General features: G+C 40.0%; 1 protein-coding gene across 1 annotated transcript; it reads left to right on the forward strand.

The window, feature by feature from the left end:
• Positions 1-268: 268 nt before the first annotated feature.
• LOC135496123 (uncharacterized protein F54H12.2-like) lies at positions 269-1576 on the forward strand. The gene has a single exon (XM_064785261.1). The coding sequence runs from the start codon at positions 269-271 to the stop codon at positions 1574-1576; it is 1308 nt and encodes a 435-aa protein (XP_064641331.1).
• Positions 1577-14861: the final 13285 nt, after the last annotated feature.

Here is a 14861-nt window from a genome sequence, read left to right on the forward strand (position 1 = left end):
AAATCTCTCCTTCAGTCAGGTGCACAGTTTGCCGGAGATCTGCTAAAGGGTCGAAACCTAAAACAGGCTGCAAAACAGAGAGCAATTGAAGCTGGGAAGAATATAGGTCGAAATGTACTTTCCTCGGTTCAGGAAATGTCTCAGGGTAATACAAAGGCTTCTAATAAAAAGAGGAAAGCAAAGACTTCTGCATCCAGTCTGAGACAGGCGAAGCGACGGAGAAGATCAACAAAATCGTCGGCAGACATATTTGAATAAGACTGTCAAAATGATCAGTGTTGGATCCTGTGAGTGCACAAAATCCGAACTGGAACTATTTTCCCTCCCACCAACGCTGACTAGCATTGAAAAAGCGCAGCATGTTGAATATCTACCTTTGGGGTCATTAGATGATGATACGCCAATAGAATTTTTCATCTCTAATCGTGGTGATGAGTACATCGATTTGGCTAAAACGTACCTTTATCTGGAGGTGAAAGTCACCAAAAGCGATGGCACTAACTTGGATGAAAATGAAAAGGTTGGACCAGTCAACTATTTTTTTCATTCCTTATTTAGTCAGATTGACCTGTCATTAAATGGTCAATTAGTCACGTCCTCTAACAACACTTACCCATACAGAGCCTACATAGAAACCTTATTATCGTACGGTCTAGAGGCAAAGAGGAGTCAGCTACAATCGGCACTTTGGTTTGCCGATGACCCTGGCAAATTTGAGAAAAACGACCCAGCCGGAGCAGACACTAATGGCGGTTTCAAAACAAGAGCAAAGTTTATAGCGAAAAGCAGACAGTTAGACATGTTTGGAAGGTTACACCTTGATTTATGTCATCAGAGTCGTTACTTGCTGAATGGTGTAGATTTGAAATTAAGATTGAATCGTACAAAGAATAATTTCAACCTCATGTCTGATGTAGGCACTGAAGTGACAAAAATAAAGAAAGCTGTTCTTCTTGTTCAACAAGTCAAGCCTAACCCTGCTGTATTAACCGCCCATGCAAAAGCTCTTAATACCAGTAATGCTAAGTACCCCATTAGAAGAGTTGAGGTGAAAACATTCTCAGTTAATGCGGGCACGCAAACTGTGACTCGAGATAACGTATATTTAGGTCAAGTACCAAGGCGAGTAATTGTTTTCATGACAGATAATGCTGCATTGGTGGGTGCAAAGAATAAAAATCCATTCAATCTTAAACACAATAATCTTAATTTCATAAGCGTTGAAGCGAATAGTCGCACATATCCTGCACAACCATTGACACCATCTTTTGGAACAAATAATAGATACATCAGATCATACATGACATTGTTTACAGATACTGGAAAGGTTCACGACTATATTGGCAACGATATTACAAGAGAAAGTTTCAGAAAAGGGTACAGTCTTTGGGTTTTTGACTTGTCACCAGATAAAGAGGATGGTGATCATGTTCATCTAGTAAAAGAGGGAAACCTTCGACTAGATCTGAAATTTGAGGAGGCTTTGACAGAAACTACATCCGTTTATGTCTATGCCGAATTCGATAACGTAATAGAAATTGATCGTGCAAGAAATATCATCAAGGATTTCCAATGAATACTTTAGAATTGATTAAAGTAGCAAAATTACACCCGAAATTGCGAAAATATTTCAAAGGTGTGTATGCCCTAGATCAGATACCTACATTTGTTGATAGTTATCCTTCAGCATACATAATTAATACACATCCAATGAGAAAAGAAGGTGAACACTGGTTAGCTATATGGTTCGATGGTAAGTGCAAGGCAACATTCTTTGATTCGTATGGTTTACCGCCAAGAAGTAAAATCATCGTTAAATTTTTAAAGAGAAATACTTCCTGGTGGACATACTCCAGCAAAGTTTTACAATATCCTTTCTCATTGCTTTGCGGTCAATACTGTCTGTACTTCTTGGTGAAAAAATCACTAGGTTACTCTCTAAAGAACATCTTATCCGGATTTCGAAATGATCTTGAAATTAATGATAAAAAGGTTGTAAGGTTTCTAAAGAGAACATTTGCATAATTCTGTTATCAACAACCAATCAAAGCAAAGAAATGCTTATGAAAATTATATAAAATGAATATGTCTGTTGATAGTTGGATATTAGGCACTAGGTCATGGCACAAGCTCAGTTAACTTGGAACGATAAACGCTCAGTCGAAGTGATGATGGAGGAAGAACAACATAACGATGGGAAAAAGAAACAGAAAGCTGAGGCCAGGTCTAAACAGAAGTCCGCAAGTATGGTTTTGTACTTAACACCGAAGATCATCCTCGCAATTTGGAAGGAAAAGGAGCAAATAAGGATTCAGATCGATGATGGTGAAAAAAAGATAAACATACCACCCGAAGTTTGGAGGATTCTTCATTTATCGGCAGAAGCCATAACATTGCTTCTAAGTTTTGTAGAAGGACAAGGTGGAATTGCTGAATATTATGATTCGTATTACAAGACATGTCAACAATGACAAAACCCTGATCATAAAATCTCCTCAGAACTTAGGAATCAGTTATCGATTGCAACTAGTGTGAAATAGTTTTAAGGTCAAGGACATATATGAATGAGGTCAATATTTGTTCTACTGACCTCATTAACAGCAACCAATCACAATTCGTTACCCGAATGACAACGTACAATCACAATCACTCTTTCATCAGTCACGTGCAATATATAAGGACAAAACGCCATGAGTGCTCACATTCACTTCAAAACCTGCAAGTGCAAGAGAATGGAGAACGAAACTACCAACAAAAACCACAAAAACAACGCTGAAATGGATAAAGTAACGTCCACCCAGACCAAGTCACCTGCGAAGAATGAAACAATCATGGAAACTCCGAAAGTAACCAGGCGAAGAGGGGTACGGTCTACAGTCCTCGATCTCTCAAATGCTCCTAGTGCACCAAAGAAGGCAAGGAAAGCTGCAGCGCGTACTCCGTTCAATGAGAGGGAAAAAGAAATGCTGCCACAATGCTCGAGTCGTGTAGAACAAGAGACTGAATTGCGGATCCGATCCGATGAAAGAGGTGTTACATTCTCCTATGGTACGAAATGGATCCGTCTCAGTAAAACGGGTTTCCTGAATCTGAAGAATCTCGTGGATACCATCGATAAAAGGATCGTCGAAAGTCATGAGGAACGTTGGACTCTGGAGGACCACATATTTGTTCAAACAAGATTCTTTAACAATAAAATGAATGTTGACATTCGCCGTTTTTTCATCAGCAATGACAACGAACCTGAGAAAGATTCCGAAAAATCGCAAGCAACTCTTTTCAGGCCGACTAAATGTGGTGTATTCCTGAGCGTCCCTCAATGGAGGGAAATGTCGAGCAAGTTTAAAGAACACACATGTGAGGATTCATTGAAAATAACTCCACTCGGTCGACTCACTATTCAGGTACTAGGGCTGTACCTTTCAAAGATCGGTCAAGGTTTCGTGGATCTTGAGTGTGATGGATGCCTGAATGATTGGCCTAGTCAAACAGATCATGTTTGCTGCATGCAGGAAGACTTTGCTGAATGTCAGAAACAGATTCGAAGGAATCATCTAGACAACCTGAAAAAGAGCACCAGTATTCTTTATTTCACCCTTCGCCTGGCAGAAACTGCACTGGGGTTGGGCATTGAAATAAACCGCACGCCAAGATATCTGTTGAATAGAGCTTTTAACGATTGGACTGATGAACTTATCGCTGAAATTAAGTCGATTGAAAAGGCTGACGATGACGATGATGGTGTTGTTGCTGATGATGAGGAGGAGGAAGGAGAAGAAGACAAAGAGAATGCCATTGTTGCATCGGGAGGATTTAAAACGGACCACATTCAGTAAGACTATATATATATATATATATATATATATATATGAAACATTCAAAAAGGTGTACAGTACTGTTTTTTTCAACATAAAGGATTGCAGAGTGAAATTTGTTAGCATTTCATACAGACTTGCATGGGATTACTTAGACTATCATGTAAATATTTACCTGTGGACAATGCCTACACAATGCATTTGGAAGACTATTTAGCTCTTGATCATATATGGACTAGTATCGGAATATTATTAATATCACTTTTGTGCATGATAGGAAAAGAGAAGCAAGTTGGAATATACTTTTCCTCTTTTTGGTTTGTATAATATGTTTAAAATATGCATGCTGTGCTATGGTTATTTGTTTTTACTAATGCCATTTTTATTATTTTATATCATGTACAATGCTTTAACAAAAATTAAAAAACAGTAGCATGGGCTACTTGGGGAAGAATTGTGAACGATTGAACTAGTTGCAACACTGATCTTCAAACTCTACTTTGATGATGTGACCATGACCTCTACATACCCTATTTTGGATATTTTAACGTTACTCCAATATGGGCCATGGTCATAACCCACTTTGGATATTTCACTATATCCAAAGTAGGTTACTAGGCCATGACCCACTCTGGAGATTTTACACCATATCCAAACTAGGTCACTAGGTCAGGTCAACTTTCAAACTTCTCATACACAAAGTAGGTCAGTAGGTCAGTAGGTCACTAGGTCAAAAGTTCATAATTTTCCCCAAGTAGCCCATATACTACTAACTTCATCTCTCGGCCGATCTCATAAAACCTGTCCCATGCCACTCAAGCTTCGACTGGAATTGGCACAACATCAACTCTTTCGAGTTGATCCCTGTACTTGATGGCAGACGAACATATTTCATTTTCAGCGTCCTCTATTTCCTCAACTGACATGACCAAAAGCCCTTCATCCAGAACTGTATCCTAGGTCTTCTCCTGAGATTTTACTTTAAAGTGACGTCCAATATCAACATGTTCTTCACAGATTTTCTACGTGTACTCGGTGCTAGCAGGTGATAACAACATATGATTTAAGTTTCCTGAGGAATAAGGGTATACGAAAATATGAGGGTCCGTTTACTACCACTTTCTTCCTGACCACAATGTTGACTTTGACATGACACTTGTTACTTGTTTCTTTAACAAGGTAATGTCGACATCGCGAAGTCTTCTCAAAGAATATTAAACTTAGGCATTCTACGTTGTTGTTAACGTGACAAACATCTACAAAACTAACCGCGCACTCAATCGGTGAATTCCTTTTCAAATTAACATCAATAACCGTGTTGGCGACAGCAACATCGTCGCTAATTACAAACTTTGTGGGAATCTCTGTTGGAGATTTGTCTTTAAAGACGAAACAAGCAGAATACTTTTAGATATGGTATCTCTCAACGCTAGCGTTAGCGATGTAATCTCCCGCATTAATTGACTCTGACGTCATGTCATCTCCTGACCACGTTGTATAGGATCGAGTAGCCGCCCAAAAACAAGCCAACCACTAATTCAGTAAAGATTTCATAGTCGTATATAGATATTGTATACATTGCGCGCGTGTATACTTAGCATTCGAAAGGAAGTACTAAACATATTGGTAAGTTTAAGAGCCAAAAAAAACCCAACACGTGTATATGGGGAAAAACACTGAAATTCGAAAACAAAAGTTGTTTTGAAGGTAATTTATGCGTCCAGAGCAGGGCATTTTTCACGATTAGGGTAAGTAAGAGTAAACGGTAGTCCGTATTTTATTCAGACTAACTGCTGATAGGGCTTCAATTCGTTAGTATACAATGATCAAAGGACCACTAGGAATTGATATCTCACTGGAGGTTTTGGTTGTCTCGCCATAACCGCGAAGAATTGGCCTAAACCGAGACGGAGCAGCGGTTCTCGCCAACATTTTAGCGCCACCTGAGCAGTTGCGATGACACAAAAACCTAAAACCTAAAACACTTGTATCAAAAATAAACATTATTGTGACCGTAAAATTTGTGATCAAAACTCAAAACTTTGAAGGCGCATACTGTATTTACAATATTTGCGGTTCGTTATCAAGTGTTTTATTAAATATGAGACTTCACGAGTATTTTTTAGGGGAAATAAAAATATGGCAGTGCGTTTTGCTTTGAAATTTGCATAAACAGTGCGATAGTTTTGATCCAATCGATCATACTTACAGTTATCGTAAAGAATTGTGACGTCATTTTGTTTTAACAAGTAAGGGAATATCATTAGCCAAGCTATCATACCGACAAGGCGATTTCCGAAACAAACCCTGTCAGCAGGGGGAAGTCTATCTTGGCCTTTCCCCGACAGTGGCGCAATATACGATTTATTATTAACATAATTAATCACGTGATTCTTCCTCGGATTGTAGCTAGTCGTCAGCAGTTGCCAGGTACCCATCCCTGTTTTACCTCGGAGAGCTTCACCAGCTCCGTAATGGTAAAAGGTTCGCCTTATTCTTATACCTAATCCCAAATGGAGTGTTTTATTAGATAACATCAACCGGATATCACACTTTCCGATGTACGGTGGTTCTCTTAAATGCAATGTAGCTTGGGTCTATCCTGATAAGTAAGGATATAGTAAACGGGTTACTTTTATGCACATCTAGTCCATCAATATGAATAAATGGCGACAATTCTCCATATCTATTCGAGAGTTTCTCTGGGTTGAATCCAACAGACAGTACTTCGCCAAAATGAGATGATTGGACGAATTCACAGTTGTTTTCATAATGAAGCCTAAATGAGTTGTAATGTTGATAGCGGTAGCGAAATACAAGACAGCGACGATATGAACAATTCATAATCAGAAGCAAACAGGTGTCATATAATGTTGTGCTCCATGATAATTAGCCATATACGACCCATAGCTATATGTCACCCGACTTCGCCCGCTGTACATGTATTTCATCATTATCCCTGACACAATAAGAATTTTTCAGCGAAATCCTCTTTTTAACATTTTGGACTACATGACATAGCAATCAGTTTGTATCGCCCGTTTGCTCAGGATATGTTGTGCGATGGCGTTGCAGTAATTTCTGGAACCACTCAGTACATGTGCTTGACCGAATATTCAAATAATGGTTGATATATTTTTGAAAATGACTTGGCCATAGGTGGAAAAAAAGGTGCATTCCTGGATGTCTATTTTCGACCATTATTGTACAAAACGCACAAAAATATAATGATAATTATATGACTAAAGCCTTTTTATAATTTGGATCCCATGAAAATGCCTGGTTCGATGACATAGTTCTTCTAACCAGACAGGTGACGTTGAAAAGTATAAATAATATGGCTACTGCTGTGATAATATGAGCGTGGGATAATGGACGGAATTATCGACTAAAATATAACTAACCTCTCGATGCCATGACTGAGAAAGCAAGAGGTGCGAACTCCTTCCTTGACTAAAATTAGTCTTGTCAGCAGAAAATACCTTTCGCTAGCAACCGGTTAGGTCAACGTTCAACGATTGTTTCGGCATACGCATACAAAATAATACCACTCAACACTAAATGTAGTCGCTTGCCTTACCGGGCGGTTGGGAAGGCTCACTATATCGTTCCTTCCTATCGACACTCACGATGCAACACGCTGATATGACTGAAATGTTGCTGCCATGGAGGCCATGCTTTTCTCCTGTCGGTACAACCTTTGAGAAGGCCTATTATGTGGAGAATAAACCCTGCCACAATGGTCTGCCACATTCACAATTGATAATCAGCCAATATTTGAATGAAGTCATTCAAATCTATGAAATCACTACCGATGAACAATGTTTTGTAATCATGTTTCATCATGTTTTCGTTTTTTCTCTCAGAACCTGCGAACGGGTGGTTCTGCCAAATAGGATACATATAACCCTGCGAGAAAATGTTCATATTCAATAAACGACGTCCAGCCGCTCTTCAGGATGAAAAGATTATTTTTTAAATCCAATTCGGATTCTAAGATAAGAGCCTGGTGACTCGTTTATATCATCAAACTCTTGTTTGAATCCTGTTGAGACAATTTTTTAGAACCTGCCGGATGTAAAATTATAGGTACTGGCTGAATGCTGTAAGGCTGTAAAGGATTTTTGTAACTTTTTAGCGTCTGGTCAGATAAAGCCGTTTTAAAAGTCCGGTGTGTAGGTAGCAGTTGAAAAGGTTACAAAGTGATTAGGATCGTAGCTAGACACTCACTGGGAATTCGCAAACAGACAACGTGGCACAACGTTATGTGTAATGTGGCTTAGGAGTGTACAGTGTGCATACAGTAGACGGGAAAAAACTCGTCCCATAATGATAGAAGCCTCGTCCGTATTTTAGGTGATGTCATATTCGTGAAATGAATATGTGGGGAGACTGGCCTCTTCAGCCAAGGATGGCAACCAGTCTATCGGAGAAAACCCCGAAATCAAACCGATAGTAACCTCAAGTTCTTTATAAGTTATTCAGATACATTTTATGTGATGCTGAAAGAGAAAAACGAAATCGCTACCTCCTTCCTAGAGTAAAAAGATGTATATTTGGTATGTTCAACTTTCATTCCTTGACATGATGAAGATTATGACGCGTGCCGTTGTCACCGTGCTAAGCGGGCGAGTGTTCGGGGGCGTAGTGACGCTCGTTTTGAATTGATTTAACATGGGGACTAAGACCACAGGGTATATTTGGGCGGAATGTGTCCAATACAATTTACTCCAGCCACGGTCTATCATACTGTCTCAAGGAGCTGGATAGAATTACAGTACTATGTAAGATCTGCTTATTCGTGCCGATCTGAAGAAAGGAAGTCATGCAAAGCCTGGCCGATGACAGAGTTCTTTTGACCAGACAGGTGAGGATGAAACGTCTATATAACATGACTACTGCTCTGATTATATGAGAGTTAGATAATGGACGGAATTATCGACTGAAATATACCTAACCTCATGATGCGATTAATGAGAAATCAAGAGGTGCGAATTCCTCCATTGACTAAAATTAGTCTCTTCAGCAAAAAAGACCTTTCGCTGGCAACCGATTAGGTCAACATTGAATTATTATTTCGCCATACACACACAAAATAATACCACTCAATACTAAATGTAGTCGCTTCCCTTACCGGGCGGTTGGAAAGGCTCACTATATCGTTCTCTCCAGTCAACACACACGATGCAACACGCTGATATGACTGAAATGTTGCTCCCATGCAGCCCTGCATACTTTTCTCCTGTCGGTGCAACTATTGAGAAGGCCTATTCTATTATGTGGAGAATAAACCCTGCCACAATGGTCTGCCACATTCAAGGAGCCTCATGCCCTAGTGGTTTACACTGCTGGCCACCAAGCAATAGGGCCCGGGGAGAACCCAGGATCGTATGTCTGGATGAACCGGCGTGGCTTTCAAGGAACTAAAATTTCTGGCTCTTCACAGTCCTTCGAATGAGACTCAAAACCGAGGTTCCTTGTACCTGGTGTCTATGCCAGGGCAAGCTAAGACCCCACCAAGTGAGAAACATGAGTAGCTTGCGTGGACTCTATCTCTCTCGCCAAAGTCGGACCACTAGGCCAATAAACCCAATTGGCGCCTAACCGTAGTGGCACGCAGGATACGCTCATCCCGCCTTGGAGGATGATTACTCCTAGGAGAATGACCCCTCCAAGTGCAGAGCGAACGCTGAAGAAGAAGAAGAAGAAGAAGAAGGTCTGCCACATTCACGATTGATAATCAGCCAATATTTGAATGATCATTCAAATATATGACATCATTACCGATCAATATTGTTTTGTAATCAGGTTTTATCAGGTGTTAATTTTTTCTCTCAGAACCTGCTACGGGTGGTTCTGTAAAACACGCTATATATATCTCTGTGAGAAAATGTTCATATTCAATAAACGACGTCCAGCCGGTCCTCAGGAAAAAAAATCGCAAACAGACAACGTGGCACAACGTTATGTGTAATGCGGCTTAGGAGTGTACAATGTGAATACAGTAGACGGGAAAAAAACTCGTCCCATAGTGACAGGAGCCTCGCCCGTTTTTTAGGTGATGTCATATTCGTGAAATGAATATTTGGGAAGACTGGCCTCCTCAGTCCAGGACGGTAACAAGTCTATGAGAGAAAACCCTGAAATCAAACCGGGAAGTCGGAGCTCGTTAGACTGGAAAAGGCAACCAATCTAGGAGACGGAATCTCAAAAAAACAAATTCTGACCGAAGACGGAGCGCACCGCGGCCATACTTGCGTCATACCAGTTGCACACGCGAACAACAACCTAACAACAACTAAATAAAATGAATTAAGTCGATTATGACTTTTGAACATCTACATGCCCGGTTTTCCCAGTAGAGGTGCCACTGTCTAATCGTGAAAAATATGACAAGTCCAACAGTCGTTGTAGTATGCGCCGAGGATCATCCGTGAGTTATATGAAAAAATAATTTCAATAAAAAGATGTATTTTGGCATAAGGAATACAAATCACAAAACATTTGTGACTTTTAACCCCGCTGTAAGGATTTTATTATATCCGCTCTCAAAGAGAGCAGAGCAACAAAATTTTCAATGTTTACTTAATCAAATTTGCATGCATTGTATTGTATTCTTTATGCCAAAATATGTTTTTTTATTCAGATATTTTTTTATAGTACTCACGGATAATACCCCGCACACACTACAACGACTGTTGGACTGGTCATTTTTCACGATTTGACAGTGGCGCAACTATCGCAAAAAAACCGGGCATGTAGATGATAAAAAAGGCATAACCTTGGAGGACTGATCATGGCTGATTACAACTTGTTGTAGGAGCCGCCGTGGGCATGAGGTCCCTGGCTCCAACTGTCGGCGGTGGGACTCAAGGAAGATCTTCGCCTTGCATGTGCGAGACTTACTCCACCCAGAAATACTTAAGTTGTAGCGCTAATTGAGCAGCTCCCGTTAGGTCTCCAAAGAGGTTTCAGGATAGGCCGGGGAATAAATTAATGGAAAATGGAAATACATGTATAATGTTGCAAAAAAGAAATTACATATACATGTACTACTAAATATTGTACAATTTATTCGTTTGGAAACTGTTATTTGTGCACAGATCGAGTAGACTCCCTGGGCAGCCCATCGCGCCATCCTAACTTGGTCTCCGGCAAAAAGCAGGAATACGTGTGGCTGGACGATTTGATTTGTAAAGGGTATTGCTGTAACGAAACTGTAAGGGCATTTTCTGTCACCGAATCAGAGTGCTCGACGAATACCGCTTTGGTATACATAATAGCGTAGCTGACACTTATACACTTCATTCCAACGCTGCATTTCTCCCATGGTTTAGATGGTCAACGTACGCACAGCGTTGTGTAGTTAGTTGACCTACATGTCAATAAACAACAGACAAAACCAAATTCTGAACTCAAGAAATTGCCAAATTAACTATTCCTACATGTACAAAGCCAAGCACTCGAGTTTATACTCTAAGATTTTAACTGCATTGGGGTTTCAGGTCTGCCCCTGTCGTGATTGATATTTAAACACTCACAGGCTGTAGGCATCTTGACCATATTTACTTCTTTTCCAATGTTGTACATGTGCTCATCTCCTGCACACGCATTGCGACACTTCGACAAATTAATATATCTTAAAACGAGCGTGTACTCAAAAGAAATATCCATGCAGGTTTTGAATCACAATGATATGAAACAAACTACAGAACATGTGGATGAAATTATGATTTAGATAGATGCTTGAATAAAAATTGAATCCCATCAGAAGTGATGAAACGTTATGTGTATGCGAGGTAGTCGTCCAGGTTCTTGACCCAAGTAATGTCATGCGAAGGCTATTGGACGTGTGTAAGATTCATGTTCCAACTTAAACTTGTCATCATCGGTGCAGTCAATAACGCTGCGTGAGAGGCTGGAAAATTCTTCCATGACCACTGAAATGAGTGAGTGGCTTTTAACTCCAGTGTGATTGTTCTTCTCCTGTTTCATTGGTAAACTTTTTCCTGAAACTACTTAACGGATTTCTAAAATTTAGTTTCAGCTATTATATAAACACGCCTACTTTGTTACTTTTGACACTCACAACTCGTGACGAGAAAGACCTTTCTCGCAACGCTAGTGTACGCTGATCTCGGGCTAAAGGGACTCTTGGTATTATTAAGGGCATTGTGACCAAGCTGTCGACTGTCCTGTCACCTTCCATTCTGTGGTCACAGTTCCATCAGTACACAACACATGAGATGGAAAAATTCAAAAACTGACTAATTAACGACATTTTTCCCATTTTGGTTCCGACTTGACCCGAGTGAGGCCTCCGTGCATAGATATTTTTGGTGCGGTTCGATGACCGGTGGCGCGCTGCGCGACGTCACGCTTAGATTGCGCTTGATTACCCCGCTACTGCGACGATAATGGAAATGCTGTCATAGCGGGTGACGGCGTGATGTCGGCGTGCAAGTTTTTTTTCGTACTAAAAATAACGAATTACCCGTTTTTCTATGGTCTAAGAGCTGAAATTAAATTGGAAAAGCATCAACCACGTTCAGATAAATAGTTTACTGATGAACCTGAAGAAGAAAAAACATTACCAAATAGTAAGCCGCCCATTCCTTCACTTCTGTAACAACGCAACACATCATTTCTATTGCCCGGGGTAAATCGAGCGCCGATTACATTCGTCTCCGCGCAGCGCGTCGCCATATATCGATCTGCACAATGTCATGATTGCACAAAGGCCTCGAAAGGGTCCAGACGGGATTCAAATCGGAAAAGTGTGATACTTAAGTTAGTTTTTATATATTTTTTATTTGATGTGTTATCAAATGATGGAAACTGCAATGAATAAATGAAAGGCGATTATATTGAGTAGCGACGGCTAGGTGATGATGTCTTTAATAATGCTAATGATCCTTTAACGCATACAGCCCGGTGTTTTCATCCGTTGAAAGTGTATCCTAGGTCTTCTCTTGAGATTTTACTTTAAAGTGACGAACGTCGTCTTCCCAAACTGAAGAGAAATAAATATATTTAATTAACTACCCTCTTTTGTTGCATCTTCTTACCCTCGTGGAATGATCGAAGCTCAACCTGATAATAAAGAGCTCCCCCCCCCCCCCACACACGCACACACACGCACGCGCACACACCCCACTCAACATGTTGCCTCACAAACTGCATGATTTTCTATGTGTACTCGATGCTGGCAGGTGATAATAACATATGATTTAAGTTTCCTGAGGAATAAGGGTATACGAAAATATGAGGGTCCGTTTACTACCACTTTCTTCCTGACCACAATGTTGACTTTGACATGACACTTGTTACTTGTTTCTTTAACAAGGTAATGTCGATATCGCGAAGTCTTCTCAAAGAATATTAAACTTAGGCACTCTACGTTGTTGTTAACGTGACAAACATCTACAAAACTAACCGCGCACTCAATCGGTGAATTCCTTTTCAAATTAACATCAATAACCGTGTTGGCGACAGCAACATCGTCGCTAATTGCAAATTTTGTGGGAATCTCTGTTGAAGATTTGTCTTTAAACACGAAACAAGCAGAATACTTTTAGATATGGTATCTCTCAATGCTAGCACTAACGATGAAATCTCCCCCATGACATCAGACTGGGATTGACTCTGAAGTCATATCATCTCCTGACCACGTTGCATAGGATCGAGTAGCCGCCCGAAAATAGACCAACCACTAATTCAGTGAAAATCTCATAGTCGTATATAGATACTGTATACATTGTGTGCGTGTATACTTACCCTTCGAAGAAAGAACTAAACATATTTGTAAGTTTAGGAGCGTGTATATCGGGAAAACGCATTGAAATTCGAGAAAAAGTTGTTTTGATGGTAATTTATGAGTCCAGTTTGGAGCATTGTTCACGATTCGGGTAAGTAAGAAAAAAACGATAGTTCATATTTTACTCAGACTAACCGCTGATTGGGCCTCGTTAATATACAAAGATCAAAGGACCACCAGGAATTGATATCTCACTGGAGGTTTTGGTTGTCTCGTCATAACCGCGAAGAATTGGCCTAAACCAAGATGTAGCAGCAGTTCTCGCCAACATTTTAACGCCACCTGAGCAGTTTTGGTGACACAAAAACCTAAAACCTAAAACATTTGCATTAAAAATAAACATTATTGTGACCGTAACATTTCAGATCAAAACTCAAAACTTCGAAGGCGCATACTGTGTTTACAATGATTGCGGTTCGTTCTAAATTGTTTTATTGAATATGAGACTTCACGAGTATTTTTTAGGGGAAATAAAAATATGGCCATGCGTTTAGCTTTGTAATTTACATAACGAGTGCGATAGTTTTCGATCCAATTGATCATACTTACAGTTATCGTAAAGGATTGTGACGTCATTTTGTTTTAACAAGTAAGGGAATATCATTACCCAAGCTATCATACCTTCAAGGCGATTTCCGAAACAAACCCTGTCAGCAGGGAGGAAGCCTATCTTGGCCTTTCCCCGATAGTGGCGCAATATACGATTTATTATTAACATAATTAATCACGTGATTCTTCCTCGGGTTGTAGCTAGTCGTCAGAAGTTGCCAGGTACCCATCCCTGTTTTACCTCGGAGAGCTTCACCAGCTTCGTAATAGTAAACAGTTCGCCCAATTTGTAAAACGAATTTCCAATTGAGTGTTTTATCAGATAATAATAACGCGATGCCATACTTTCCATTAACAGAGTACCAAAAGGTGGTTCTATAAACTACAGTGTAGCTTGGGTCTATCCTGGCAAGTACGGATATAGTAAACGGGTTACCTTTATGCACATCTAGTGCGTCAATATGAATAAATGGCGACAATGCTGCATATCCATTCGAGAATTTCTCTGGGTTGATTCCAACAGACAGTACTTCGCCAAAATGAGATGATTGAACGAATTCACAGTTGTTTTCATAATAAAGCCTAAATGAGTTGTAATGTTGATAGTGGTAGCGAATTACAAGATATCGACGATATAAAAAATTTTATAATCAGAAGCAAAAAGGTGCCACATAATGTTG

The sequence above is a fragment of the Lineus longissimus genome, chromosome 11 (genome assembly GCF_910592395.1).
Source record: "Lineus longissimus chromosome 11, tnLinLong1.2, whole genome shotgun sequence".
Lineage (NCBI taxonomy): Eukaryota > Metazoa > Nemertea > Pilidiophora > Heteronemertea > Lineidae > Lineus > Lineus longissimus.

Bases quoted from the DNA above. Each gene is read 5' to 3' on its own strand.
- LOC135496123 (XM_064785261.1), top strand. From the start codon at position 269: ATGATCAGTGTTGGATCCTGTGAGTGCACAAAATCCGAACTGGAACTA.